The 13,787-nt window shown below is 48.1% G+C and overlaps 2 protein-coding genes across 6 annotated transcripts in view; one reads left to right on the top strand and one right to left on the bottom strand.

The window, feature by feature from the left end:
* ARHGEF6 (Rac/Cdc42 guanine nucleotide exchange factor 6) overlaps window positions 1-13,787 on the bottom strand; it is a 373,875-nt gene that overhangs the window by 70,125 nt on the left and 289,963 nt on the right. The window lies entirely within an intron of this gene.
* Window positions 498-13,128, top strand: NONO (non-POU domain containing octamer binding). 5 transcript variants are annotated; one of them, XM_080990207.1, is made up of 11 exons: window positions 498-837; window positions 4,610-4,744; window positions 6,269-6,462; window positions 9,103-9,404; window positions 10,037-10,132; window positions 10,525-10,721; window positions 10,814-10,898; window positions 11,085-11,184; window positions 11,353-11,395; window positions 11,626-11,735; window positions 12,199-13,128. In XM_080990207.1, the coding sequence occupies exons 2-11, from the start codon at window positions 4,618-4,620 to the stop codon at window positions 12,334-12,336; spliced, it is 1,392 nt and encodes a 463-aa protein (XP_080846333.1). In that variant the 5' UTR covers window positions 498-837; window positions 4,610-4,617; the 3' UTR covers window positions 12,337-13,128. The 5 variants fall into 5 exon arrangements, with proteins under 5 accessions (XP_080846333.1, XP_080846330.1, XP_080846329.1 ...); XM_080990204.1 differs by having other exon boundaries at window positions 500-833; window positions 6,242-6,462; XM_080990203.1 differs by having other exon boundaries at window positions 500-837; window positions 6,242-6,462.

Here is a 13,787-nt window from a genome sequence, read left to right as displayed (position 1 = left end):
CCACCCGCCCACGCTTATGCACAGTACGTATTTGAACATGCTTAAAAGGCAGGGGCTTTACCGTAAGAGCGCGCTCCAACGCCCCCTGCAGACGGACCCAAATCCGCGGCACTGCTGCTTAAGGAACAGCGCCTTTTTCTACCGCGCCTGCGCAGGGCCCCGCGGCGCCGTCACGACGCTCGCTCCTCATTTCCAGCCACCCACCGCCTCCCCTTTTCCTGCCCCCTTTGTCCCTTTCTCGCCTCTCACCCAAACCTTGCTGTGGGAAAGAGGCACAGAGAGGGGGGAACCTAAAACACCCCTCAGCCCGCCATTGGCTGCCGTTTGCGCGGGCTGAGGGGGGGCGAGGAGCGCGGCCAATAGGACGCGCGAGGGCCCGCCCCCGCCCAGGCGAACGCCTCCGACCGGCGTCGCCAGCGGCCACTCAGCGCAAGCCCGCCGGAGCTCCGTCGGCCAATCAGTTCGGCGGCGGAGGGCGGGGCGAGCGCAGCAAGCACGGGTGAACGGTTTCCGGCCGCGCGCGCCTTTTCCCCTCCCCCCGCTTCTTTTTGGCGGACCCCCCTCCTCTTCCTCCTCCCTCGTTCCTCTCAGTGGCTTTTCCTGAGGTGAGGAGGCCGAGGCTGGCCGGCCGGCGAGCAAGCAAGCAAGCGCGGCATTTGCGAGCCGGGGTCCGGCTGAGGGACGAGGCGGGGGCGGAGGAGAAGAAAAGCACCTGCCGGCTAAGGCGGACAAATCTAGGCCGGGGCTTCTGTAGCGCCGCTGGGCCTCTTCGCCGCCGCCTGAGGTGAAGGAAGAAGCAGCCGTGGGCAAGGCAGGAGCGAGCGAGCGACCGAGTGAGTGAGCGAGCGCATGCGCGGCCTACCTCCCCCTCACGCCTGGTCCGGGAGCCCCCCACCCCCAAAGACCCCTTGTCCCTCTTCTCGCCCCGTCCACCTCTCTCTCTCGGCGCTGCCTCCTCCCTGTCCCGATTGCCGGGCAAGCACCCGAGGGACCGGTTCCGAGGAACGGAGGTCCGTCGGCGAAGTCTCGTGCGCGGCGAGGGGACGCAGCCTCCGGTTTTGGACCGCGGAAGCTGCGGCGAGAAGGAGGGGGCGAGATCCGTGGTAGGGCCAGGCTGTCCGCTGCCTTTTCTGGGTTCTCGGGGCGGATGGCGCCGGCGGGAAAGCTTTCGGCGGTAGTAGTACACTAGTAAGGTGGGGCGGAGTGTGTGTATTGAAGGGGGGGCTATTGGTTTGCCTGCTTCTTGTTTTCAGTATGTATTTTGGGGCTTTGTTCAGCGACCCGTCCTGAGGCTTCTGCGGAGTAGTGGCATCGCCTCCCGGAATCGGAGGCCGCGTGTTTATGAAGGAGCCAGTTTGCTGGAGGGTTGCTGTTTGCGCGCGGCGGTGTGGGGAGTAGGGGACCTGGGCCAGGTCCAGGGGCTTTCTGGGGGATGCCTGACCCAGCAGGGCTTTTTGTTTGTTGGCTCCTTCGTGTTGCTAGCGCTGCCTTTGTCAGCCTGGAGCCCCCCTGAGTGTTTCCGGGCAGCTGCTCCCGTGGAGGCGAGTCAGTACACCTGAGGGTGGTTGTAGCTCGAAACCACCTGCAGGGGAATCGCTTTGGCAAAAGTTGCCTGGCCTGGCAGCACCCAGTGAAACGATTCAGCACACGCAAAAGGAAAGACATCTTCGCATATCTGTATAGTGAAACTCTGAACTTGGCATTAAGATGTTATGATGGTTGTTGAGGTAGGTGCTTCAGTTGAGGAATGGGAAAACTCGCAAAGGAGGAGATATGTGGCATTGGTCGTTAGCAATAAGGAGCTGTGTATTATTTCCAGGACCAGAGGCAGTATGCCTATTGGATGCCAGTTGCTGGGGAACAATAGTGGGAGAGGGTTGTTGCCCTGTGAGCTTCCCAGAGGTATCACGTTCTCCACTGCAAAGAGATAGGATGCTGGTCCAGCAGGGCTCTTCTTGTGTGCCACACAGGTGACTTTGGACCTGCTTGAGATATGGCCAGTCAACCCAAGCTGCTGTTTTCTGCTCTCTGGACTGCAGCTGTTGGCCTGCTTGGCTCGGTGCTGGATAGGACCAATTTGGACAGTCCACCCCTGCTACTTAATGGATCCAAATGGTTTCCAGAGAGTGATAGGGGATATTTTATCCCATGTTGATGGCCTTCCAGCTGATTCCCTGGTGGCCCGCTGGAATGCAGAGTTAACCAGGGCTATTGACTGTGAAGCTCCCTCTTTCCGATTGCATGGAGCCCAGACAGCCTCGTGGTTTTCTCCAGAGCTGAGGACGATGAAATAATCGCTGAGGCGGCTAGAGTGCTGGTAGCGGAAAACTCATTCTGAATCAGACCGAACACGGGTTAGAGATCAGCATTGAGCCTACCAAGTGGCAATAGCATCGGCGAAGAGGACCTTCTTCACCGCCTCTATTGCATCTGCAGAATACAGCAGTAGGAGACTCAGGTGGTTCACAGTCTAACGGAACCACCTTCGCCATTGGGGCCTGGTAAGGTCCCCAAGATCTCATGCAATGATTATGCAAAGTTTTTTGCAGATAAAGTCGCTCAGATTCAGAAAGAGGTAGATTCCACTGTAGAAGCAGGGCTGGGGCGGGAGAGTGCTAGACTCCTGTCTAGTCAAGTTGCATGGGATCAACTCCAATCTGTTACCTCCGAGGATGTGGACAGGCTGCTTGGATGAGTGAAACTGACCACCTATCGCCTTGATCCTTGCCCATCCTGGCTCATAAAAGTGAGCCGGGAAGGGCTGGGCAATGGGCTCTGTGGGGTGGTGAATTTTTCCCTCTGTGAGGGAGCCTTCCCAGACCCGCTGAAAGAGGCAGTTATTAAACCATCTTTGGGCCTAGCCAATATGGCCAAATATCACCCAGTCTCAAATCTTCCATTCTAGGGCAAGGTGATTGAGCAGGTGGTTGCTGAACAACTCCAGGCACACCTGGAGGATGCGGATCATTTGGATCCCTTCCAGTCAGGATTCAGGCCTCATCATGGGACTGAAGCTGCCTTGGTCATGCTGGTCAATGAGCTGTCTCCTAGTTCTTCTGGATCTCTCAGTGGCCTTTGATACCATCAACCATGGCGTGCTTCTGGACCGTCTAAAGGAGCTGGGGGCACTATTATACAGTGGCTCCGCTCCTACCTCCTGGGCTGTGTCCAGAAAGTGGTGTTGGGGGATGAGTGGGCTCTCACTTGTGGGGTGCCTCAGGGTTCCATCCTCTTCCCCCCATGCTTTTTAATATCTATATGAAGCCACTGGAAGGGATCATCAGGGGGTTTGGGCTGGGTGTTCATCAGTATGCGGATGATACCCAGCTCTACCTCTCTTTTAAATCAGAACCAGTGAAGGTAGTGAATGTCCTGTGTGAGTGTCTGGAGGCAGTTGGAGCATGGATGGCAGCTAACAGATTGAGGTTGAATCCTGACAAGACAGAAGTACCGTTTTGGGGGGACGGGGTGGGAAGTTGTGGAGGACTCCCTAGTCCTGAATGGGGTAACTGTGCCTCTGAAGGACCAGGTGCATAGCCTGGGAGTCATTTTGGACTCACAGCTGTCTGTGGGGGCACAGTTCAATTCTGTGTCCAGGGCAGCTGTCTACCAGCTCCATCTGGTATGCAGGCTGGGACCCTCCCTGCCCGCAGACTGTCTCACCAGAGTGGTGCATGCTCTAGTTATTTCCTGCTTGAACTACTGTAATGCGCTCTATGTGGGGCCGCCTTTGTAGGTGACCCAGAAACTACAACTAATCCAGAATGCGGCAGCTAGACTGGTGACTGGGAGTGGCTGCCAAGACCATAACACTGGTCGTGAAAGACCTACATTGGCTCCTAGTATGTTTCTGAGCACAATTCAAAGTGTTGGTGCTGACCTTTAAAACCTTAAACGGCCTCAGCCCAGTATACCAGAAGGAGCATCTCCAGCCCCATTGGTCAGCCCGGACACTGAGGTCCAGCTCCGATGGCCTTCTGGCGGTTCCCTCACTGCAAGAAGTGAGATTACAGAGAACCAGGCAGAGGGCCTTCTCGGTAGTGGCACCTGCCCTGTGGAATGCCCTCCCATCAGATATCAAGGAAATAAACAACTATCAGACTTTTAGAAGACACCTGAGGCAGTCCTGTTTAGGGAAGTTTTTAATGTTTGATGTTTTACCGTGTTTTTAATATTCTGTTGGGAGTTGCCCAAAGTGGCTGGGGGAACCCAGCCAGATGGGCGGGGTATAAATAATTTATTATTAATGCTATTTATTAGTGACTTCTCATAGTCTCTTTCTAGCCCTATGACTTGAGAGCAGTTCTCAGCTGGTGAAGCCAAGGAGTAAAAGTGGACCCCTCTGCAAGCAAAGCACATATTCTGCCCTGAGCTTTGAGGCTTCTTCCATTTGTGAGCTAACAAAGCTGCCACCACTGGATTGGATTTGTTAGCAGCTCTCCAAAGTACCAGACACACAGTCCCCAACCTCCAACTCCGTCAGGAAAGATCATTTGTAACTGAAGGTGCTGGTATTTGAACCCCTGATCTTGTGGGAAGAAAAATGTGTGCTCTGACACTGTGGTTGTGGGTTCATTGTACTTACATTTAATTCCTTCCCCCCTCCCAGGTTTGAAGATGCAGGGCAACAAGGGCTTTGCTATGGAGAAGCAAAACCACACTCCGAGGAAGCAGCATCAGCACCAACAGCAACAGCAGCAACAACAACCTCCCCCAGCTAATGGACAGCAGGCCAACAACCAAAGTGAGTGGCGGCTTCCTTGGGTAACATCCACACTGGAGGTGGTGTCCTTTCTTGCAGCACTTCATTTGGGACATAGTTTGAAAAACACAGCACCTGTTCCAATTCTCTTCCACATGGGAGGCTTGTGATTGCACTTTTTCACCTTCACTTGTTTATAAAATGTGAAGTGGCCCTCTGGCTCCAGGGAATTACACACAAACTGATTGTGAGTGGCCAGTGGAACAAACCCATACAAGTCATTTTGGTGTCTTTGGAGATGTCATAGTCATATGGTTAGATCTCCTATAGATAGTGCAAGGTATTAGTCTTCCTTTGGACCTGGTCACCACTGTGTGCTCCAAAAATATTCTGTTCATTGTGTACTTGCAGAAGTCTTTTCAAAGCTACTGTTGGTCAGTTGCATGATTGAATCACAGCTTGGTTTGAAAGTCTTAGGCTGGTGAGAACAAGCTCAGTGACACAGAAAGCATATATGAGGTGGGAATTTTTCGACCAGATCTGGTGTGATTTCTTGCGACTTTAGATAGGTGCTTAACATGTCTGCCTCAGGTCACCAGAGGTTACTGTTGGATTGACTCTTAAAGGGTGTATCGCCCCCTTTCCCAATATTAGCATTAACGGCAAATCCCTTCAGCACATGAGGATTGCTTATACTTCAAATCCTTAATGTGACTTGCAAACTAAGCTAGCATAACTTAATGATTTGGTTGCTAGTGGCCTAAGAATGCATGATTATTTTTAAATTGCTAGGAGTTCAGGGCTTTGTAGATTATAGGTATAGCTAAATGGTGGATGGAGACATGGCTTAGCTTATGCTTTTGTGGCTGATTGGGTTGCTTTCTAAGATGGTTTGCTTCTTTCTGCACTTAATGAACACTATGGCTTTCTTTCTACAACTGGACTTGGATGCTTGCTTCTTCATTTGCTGCAGTTCCTCTGGCCACTGAGCACTTTCTCACCTCTTAATGCTCGTCCTTTTTCTATCACAGCAATATGTGGCCTCCTTCAAACACCCAGAAAGACTGGTGTTGGGCTTTGATTCTGATCAGTCTTTTAAGACAGTGGGTAATGTGTTCTAACTGGCATTGCTATTTGACTGTATCTTGAGTTGCTTCCTCCAGATTGTAAATTTGCAGGCTGTATTTGGAGCCCCACTCTCCCATCTGCTGCTGTGTGCTGGAAAGCTTCCTACCAGCACTGTCATGTAAGTGCTGCTAAAAATCTTTGTTTTGGACCTATTCTTCCAGCATTTGTAGTGCTCTGGCTGTCCTGCAGGTGGCTTTGCATTTTCAGTCAATGGGCCATATCTTTCATCTGCGCAGGGCAAAGGCTGCTATGGCGCTGACTCTTCAACTCCCAGGGCCTCCGACTTGTGTTGACCTGCAGTTGCTGCTAAAATAGTTAAGACTGGATGTGTGTTGGGAGACTTGGTGAATGTTCTGACCTTTGTGCTCTTCAATGTGTTAACACTCAGCGTTTGTTCCCCCAATTTTGTAGAGCGATTCTGTACCTTATTCCCCTCAGATGAAGGCCTGACAATTGACATGAAGAATTTCCGAAAACCTGGCGAAAAGACCTTCACACAGAGAAGTCGCCTATTTGTGGGGAACCTGCCCCCTGATATCACAGAAGAAGAAATGAGGAAGCTGTTTGAAAAATATGGGAAGGCTGGAGAAGTCTTCATTCATAAGGACAAAGGCTTTGGCTTTATCAGGCTGGTGAGTGGCTATAGTGTGCTAAGGATTCCTATGGCTTGGCGAAAGTAGTGCTGCTTTTAATGCTAGCAATGTGGGCTTGAATGGCCAGTGCATGGTTTCATATTGTGTGCACTGTGAATGCTGCATGTGGCACTTTATTTTGTGGAAGCAGACTCTTGCATGATGTTTCTGAGTTAGGACTTACAGAATAATACTTAATGCCTCTGGTCCTGGAATTTTATGGGGATTGTGAGAAAACCAGTTGCTTACAGGGGGGGCTGTGTTTCACTGGCAGAAAGCAGAATGTCTTCCCTAGGGAAGTGATCAGTATGGCATGCAAGCTTAATGGATTATGCTAGTTGATTCCCCACTAGCTCCAGAATCCCTAGCTGCTCAGTTCTAGCTGAGTTTTGCACATGGAACTTCCAGCTGTGCACATAAAGAGATGAAGAAGCTCTTGAGAGCTTTCTTGGTGGCTGCTGTCCATAGACTTTTGAACTTACAATGCTGGCAGAGCTGACCTGTTAATGTTCTCAGTCTGTGCTTCCAGACTGGTATTTCTAGAACTGAGGAAGAGGAGATGTGCAAACTCTTGATCTTCAATCATACATAATGTGTCAAAGGAATATATCAAGGTGGGAGGGCAATGATGAGCTGGTTTATATTCTGTATTTTTTAAATCAGTTGTTTAAAAAATACAAAAGTAAAAAAATAAAATGGCTAATTCAGTGAAGGAAGAAGGCCTAGTCTTAAGTACTTGTTACAGTAATTTTATTTAATCAAAACCTTATAATTTAGAAGCATTAAAATAAAGCATGAACAGTACAACTGCATAAACATTAAATATTCACTCCTGGTTTGAACTTGGGCAGGTATGTTCTCTATAGTAAACTGAATTAGTTCTTTCTTTTAACTTGCTGTTTAATAAAGTTTAAGCACCAGATTTTGCAAATAAATTTAAGGCAAAATGATGTATCATCCACATTTATAAAATATTAACAAAATTAGACATGATCTAACAGGTTTATAGGACGCAGGTGGCACTGTGGGTCAAACCACAGAGCCTAGGACTTGCTGATCAGAAGGTTGGCGGTTTGAATCCCCGCGACGGGGTGACCCGTTGCTCGGTCCCTGCTCCTGCCAACCTAGCAGTTCGAAAGCACGTCAAAGTGCAAGTAGATAAATAGGTACCGCTCCTATTAGGTACCTATGGGCCATGTGACCCAGAAGCTGTATGCCAGCTCCCTCGGCCAATAAAGCGAGATGAGCGCCGCAACCCCAGAGTCGGCCACGACTGGACCTAATGGTCAGGGGTCCCTTTAACAGGTTTATAAAATGTTAGAAAAAGGATTCTGATTATGATGAGCCTATAAAATGGGAAAGAGTATGGAACAAGAGGCCTAAAAAATCAATTTCAGCAAGGATTTAACAATCTACTCTCAATATATTTTTAAGGTGGCATTGTACACTAGTGATCTTATCGTATATAAGCCCCAATTTCTCTCCAAAGTACTTCTGCTGCAAAAAAAAAAAAAATGCATGCATTTCTGCTTATGGTGGGAATATCATTCAGTGACAGCTTTTGGAAAGGTAGTGAATTGGTACCTCATTAGCTTTCATGGGGATATGGGATGGACCAAATGAAGACTTTGGATTATTTGGATAAATAATTGAGTGTGTGTGTGTGTGTGTGTGTGTGTGTGTGTGTGTTCTATCTATATATGTGTATATATTCTACCTATCTGTATATGTATATATATTGCTGGCTGCCAGGATGGTTATTGTAAGGAAAAGAAAATATTTAGATGAGTTGGATAAAGATTTATGATCAAATCTGGTCCATAGTAATTGCTAAAAAATTAACTCAGAAAATAAGGTACTGTATATTAGAAGGCCTGTGGATTTAATCTCCTGTGAAATATGCTGCCGTTTGAAATTCTTAGTAACTTCATCTACACATGAGATTATGTAAGACCTTAATGGCAACATCTAGTTATTTGTAAACAAAGCAGATTTTTTTAAAAAGAGCCTGTTACTACTCTCCATAGTAACAAGTACAACAACAACAACTAATAATGGATTGTGGATATAATGAATTTTATATCTGGTTTTCTTTCCTTTTCTCTGTCCTTGATTTTGGATCCCTCCCAAAGTCTGATGTATAATTTATTTTGCATCCGAGATCCTATGCCACATAGTACTTTCCGACTATGTTCTGCTAATTGTTGTTACTCCAGTGTTGAGGCGCTAGGAATGCTGTATTTTTAAGAGTAGCTTACAAGTGTGTGCCCTAAATGTCACACATGGAAAGATCCAGTTGGGAAATCTTGGGCTCCCTTTTCTCAAGAGTGTTTGGATCTACTCTCCCATGAGAGTCATGCATTCAGCAGTTCCCTGATTTTCATCTCTTCTCTCAAGTCCTGGCTATTTGTAATGCCAAAGTGTTCTCTTTGCTGGGCTCCCTACACTCTCCATTCCACTCTCTTTGGGAATAAAATTGTTTTTCCCGTAATATGTGCTTTGTTAGGGAGTGCCTACCCTTTTGTCTCTTCAGGGAGGTTCTTGGTCTAGTAGCAGTGAGCTGGTGGATTATTTACCCACTTGAAATAATTCTGGTGTGGTGGGCTTTAATGGGTGGTGTGTGTGTGTTTTTGTCTCCAGGAAACTCGAACTCTGGCTGAGATTGCGAAAGTGGAGCTGGACAACATGCCCCTGCGTGGGAAGCAGTTGCGCGTGCGCTTTGCATGCCATAGTGCCTCACTGACTGTCAGGAACCTGCCACAGTTTGTGTCCAATGAGCTTCTGGAGGAGGCCTTCTCAATGTTTGGCCAAGTGGAGAGGGCTGTGGTCATTGTGGATGACAGAGGCAGACCTTCTGGGAAAGGCATTGTAGAATTTTCTGGAAAGCCGGCTGCTAGAAAAGCCCTGGACAGATGTAGTGAGGGTTCCTTCTTGCTAACTACGTAAGTTATTCTAGTTTACTATTGTAAGTACGATAAAAGAAACCAGGTCTTTTGACTTAGGGTGGTGTGTGTGTGTGTGTGTCTTACCAGTAGAGGGCAATAAAGAGTGCATTTATTCAGTGGGCCTGAATCTTAAGTGATGTTCTCTATCTGTGTCTACAGAGCTAAATGAAGAAATACAGTATTGCAGTTTTACTCATCACCAGTCATTGCTTATGTTGAACAGGGCTGGTAGGACAAGAACTACAACCAGAAAATTGTGGGCTCTACATTTGGTGCTCATACCTTTATAAGAGATGCTTTTTGAGCACCACAGGACACATGGTGGTTTGCCCAGTCAAACATTATTTGCAAGGCTGGATCAAAGGTATTATGGCTTGCTGGCCACAGCAGAATCTCAGGTCTCTCTTGTGCTGCTTTAGTGCTTCTTAACTCTGAACATTGTTTTTCACCTGGGAGTCCTTATTGGTCCCAGGAGGCAGCAGCATTCAGCTTCAGGGAAAGAGTGTTGGTAACTAGGCTAAGGAAGGCCCTGATCATGCCTAAGCCTGTACAAAACTGCTGCTAGCTCTTGGATTTTGGCCTTTAAAGAGGTTGGCATTTATTTAGATGGATACAATTTTCATTGACAGGTTCCCTCGACCTGTGACTGTGGAGCCCATGGATCAGTATGATGATGAAGAGGGACTGCCAGAAAAACTTGTCATCAAAAACCAACAATATCACAAGTAAGCAGCCCAGGGAAGTGGTGCCTTCTTAGGGGAAGCTCATCTGAGGACAGTTACATTTTTATGGGAAATACCATTGTTATTAAATGGATTTATTACTACTTTTCAAGCCAATTTCTATAAAGTGGCTTCCAGAAACATAAAAATGTAACATAAAGTAGCATGCAAGTGTTTTTTCACCTTGTTTTGTTGGCTTTTGCTAAGCATAGTGGTAGGATGCATAAAGCAAACTTAGTAGCTATCTGAGCTTGATTCCCATTCTCAGAAACGTTCATGATGCAAGCTGCTTGCCTGTAAACTTTACTTTCTGCCTTGACCCCAGTCCTGTGACTCTCACTAACTCAAGTTGCCTTTTCCTAAGTGACTGGATTTTTTCCACCTTGCTGTTGCAGGGAGCGTGAGCAACCTCCCCGTTTTGCACAGCCCGGTTCCTTTGAGTATGAGTATGCTATGCGTTGGAAGGCCCTGATTGAGATGGAAAAGCAGCAGCAAGAGCAAGTGGATCGCAACATCAAAGAAGCACGGGAGAAGCTGGAGATGGAAATGGAGGCAGCTCGTCATGAGCATCAGGTCATGCTCATGAGGCAAGGTGAGAAGCAGAATGGCGATGGCCTTTGCAGTTTGCTGGGAGCAAGTAGTGCAGGCATCCTGACCTGTCACCCCTGTGGATGTTTTTTCCAGACTTAATGAGGCGCCAGGAAGAACTCAGGAGAATGGAGGAGCTGCACAACCAGGAGGTGCAGAAGCGTAAACAACTGGAACTCAGGTGAGCAGGGAATCAGTCACACCTGTCTGTGAATTTACTTGACTTGTGCTGGTAATTGGTAGGACTTTGTAGGGGCAAGGCTGTTGCCAAGAAGCATCTGAGAGCATCTGTAGCTTGTGAATAAGCAAGTCTGAATTGTTTGATAGCTCTCCAATTGGTGTGACTATATGAGAGCCTTCCTTGCAGGCAAGAGGAGGAACGCAGGCGCCGTGAGGAAGAGATGAGGAGGCAGCAGGAAGAGATGATGAGGCGGCAAGAAGGATTTAAGGGGGCCTTCCCTGATGCGGTAGGGGACTTGCTTCACCTGGTGGGGTGGTGAGGGTCAGCTTCTACAATTCATACAGTTTCTAACCCCTTCCGGCCTGGGCAGTAGCACAGAGAAGCTACTTTCATGTGTCCTGCCAGAAGGAGGTGTTGGGATGTTGTCTGAAGCAAGCTTGTCTCTGTGTTTCAGAGGGAGCCTCCAGATATGCGAATGGGACAGATGGGTATGGGAGGTAAGCTGCAAGTGGTTTTTCCTCTCCTGTTAATGTTTTGGGTTGGGTTGTGCTTCATCAGCTGTTCTATGTGGTGGCTGCAGGTTCCTAAGACAGCAGGTAGCTGAGCTCTGGGTGGGCCACAGGTGCTTTTCACCAGCAGGAATATGTGCAGTAAGGGAGCTGAGCTTTCAGTGGCCACTTAACCCTCAGGGGTATACAGACCAAGAGGCCTCCTTGCTTTTCCTCAGGTGCGATAGGCATGAACAACCGAGGGACAATGGGAGCTACCAGTGTTCCAGCAGGGCCACCACCTGCAGCTGGTCCTGGGCCAATGATTCCTGATGGAGCCATGGGAATGGTAAGGTCAACCAAGTGCAATTAGGCAGGATTTGGCTGAGAGGGTGGGTTGCAAAACCCTTGATCTAGGCAAGAATCTGCATGAGCATCTTCTCTCTTTGTAAGTTGATTTGAATCAGCTAGCTACATGATTCGACTAATGGTTTGGCAGGGGGCAGAAGCAAAGAAGCTAAGCCGTGTGTTCCCCCTTTTCCTAACTTGGCAGCTGTGCATTTGCCAAAAAAGACGTGACAGAAAATGAAAAGGGATTGGAAGTCAGAGAGAACTCAGGTGCTGTTGCTTTGGTGCACAGTTTAATGTGTTCTTCCTAAGCCCTCTTGGGCCCTGGTGGTTCCCCCATAATGGCTATTGGTGGAGGAGGGAAGAGCATACTAAGTGGAGGTTGCATGGGGTCTGTACAGTTGCAGTCAGTCTTGAGGGATGTTTCTAACCCAAGCTTCTTTTCCCTCCTCACTTTCCTTCAGACTCCACCGCCACCCGCTGATCGCTTTGGCCAGGGCGCTGCAATGGAAGGACTTGGAACCATGGGAGGAAACACACCGGGATTCAACAGAGGAGCTCCTGGGGGGGACTTTGGCCCGAACAAGCGTCGCCGATACTAAATGGGGAGGGAGGCGTGTCCAGTCTCCTGCCCATTCCATCGGGACAACCCTTAGGGGCTTCCCTTGGGCATCCGGGGTCTGGCCATGGCAAAAGGGCACCCAGCCAGATTTGTAAAGGGTTTAGTCGATGCCACAAGGTGCATTCCTGCAAAATGCAATGTGAAAATGGATCCCAGGAAGCTTCACTAGCTGTGTAGTGTGAGAGGCCAGGTTAGGACCTTGATGTCTCTCCCATTCCCAAGCACCACAACACAGGTTCAGCCCCCAGCTAACTCAGCTGCCATTGGAGGCCTGTTCTGCCTTCATGCAGCTCTCTGGATATATTTTTCCAGAGCAGTAGAGCAGGGCCTGTGAGTCTGTAAATGTCTGTAGCTTCAAACGGCTTATCATGTGGGGGGACGGGGAACTAGTTTTTTTAAAGAATAAACTTGTAGCTTTTCACTTTTCTCCTCTGGACCATTTTTTCCTTTATTGTAGCTCGCTGGTGCAGCCAGGAGGGCCAGGTTAGTGGTGGTGGTGATATGGAGATGACTTATTCAATGTGTTGTACCATTTAAAAAAACAAAACATTTTTTTTACTGGTAGAAAAGTACAATCTATTGGACAAATTAAAGTTTCCTGTTGAAGACTCAAGTTGAAGCAACTGTTCGTATAACCCTAACTTTGCCTGTCTTGTGTAGAAGTATGAGACTTTCTTTATGTGAACCTGAGTTGTAATCGTCCACTAACAGGTTGAGTTTGTCTGAAGATTGTTACAGGAATGCATTATTAAAAGGGATTTTAAGCCTTTTTCATCTTGTGTGGCATCTCTTCTGTTTCTTGGGCTTGTGTATTTCTGGGTTATGGTCACTAGAGGGAGAACCTGCTGCATCCTTTCTGCATCTCTTGGAAGTGGCAGCCAGATCTCTACTTTTTCTGAGAAGGCCTGAGACACTCTGTGTTTGAAGATACCACCACTCTACCCCCCAGTGTTCTCTTCCTCCAACAGTGAAGCTGATATGTCTTGTGTATAGCCCACAAAGTAGCTTGGTTCCAAATTATGTGACCGACAAACAAATCCTGACAAGGTGGTAACAAGAACACAAAAACATACACACACACACACACCAAAAAAAGAGATTTACTAGGGGAGGAGGGTAGTTTCCTGTTGGCATCTGCCCCATATCTCTTACTCTGGATTGTTAATGCACAGGTTGCTACAGGGGAGAAAGTTTGTGGGCAAAGTGGCCCACTCAACTTTCAAGTTGCTCCTTTCAGAGCTGGAAAAATTATTTTGAAGGGAAGGTGAGAGAATGAAAAGTGTTGCACCTTCACTTGATTTGGAAAGTGAAAGGAAAGTGGATAGGTTGCAGGCAGAAGCAAGAGTGTTTTACTAATTTCACACAGCTGCTGTGTTCTCCTAGTCTTCAGTTTGGGATTATTACTGTAGTATGCACAATGTGGACTCACTG

This window comes from Podarcis pityusensis, assembly GCF_964106645.2.
Source record: "Podarcis pityusensis genome assembly, chromosome: Z".
Taxonomy (NCBI): Eukaryota; Metazoa; Chordata; class Lepidosauria; order Squamata; family Lacertidae; genus Podarcis; species Podarcis pityusensis.
This window is presented reverse-complemented; position numbering and strand designations above follow the sequence as displayed.

Bases quoted from the DNA above. Each gene is read 5' to 3' on its own strand.
- NONO (XM_080990204.1), top strand. From the start codon at position 4,618: ATGCAGGGCAACAAGGGCTTTGCTATGGAGAAGCAAAACCACACTCCG. The intron at 10,722-10,813 runs GTGAGAAGCAGA...TGTTTTTTCCAG, and splicing joins GGTCATGCTCATGAGGCAAG to ACTTAATGAGGCGCCAGGAA. The intron at 11,396-11,625 runs GTAAGCTGCAAG...GCTTTTCCTCAG, and splicing joins GGGACAGATGGGTATGGGAG to GTGCGATAGGCATGAACAAC.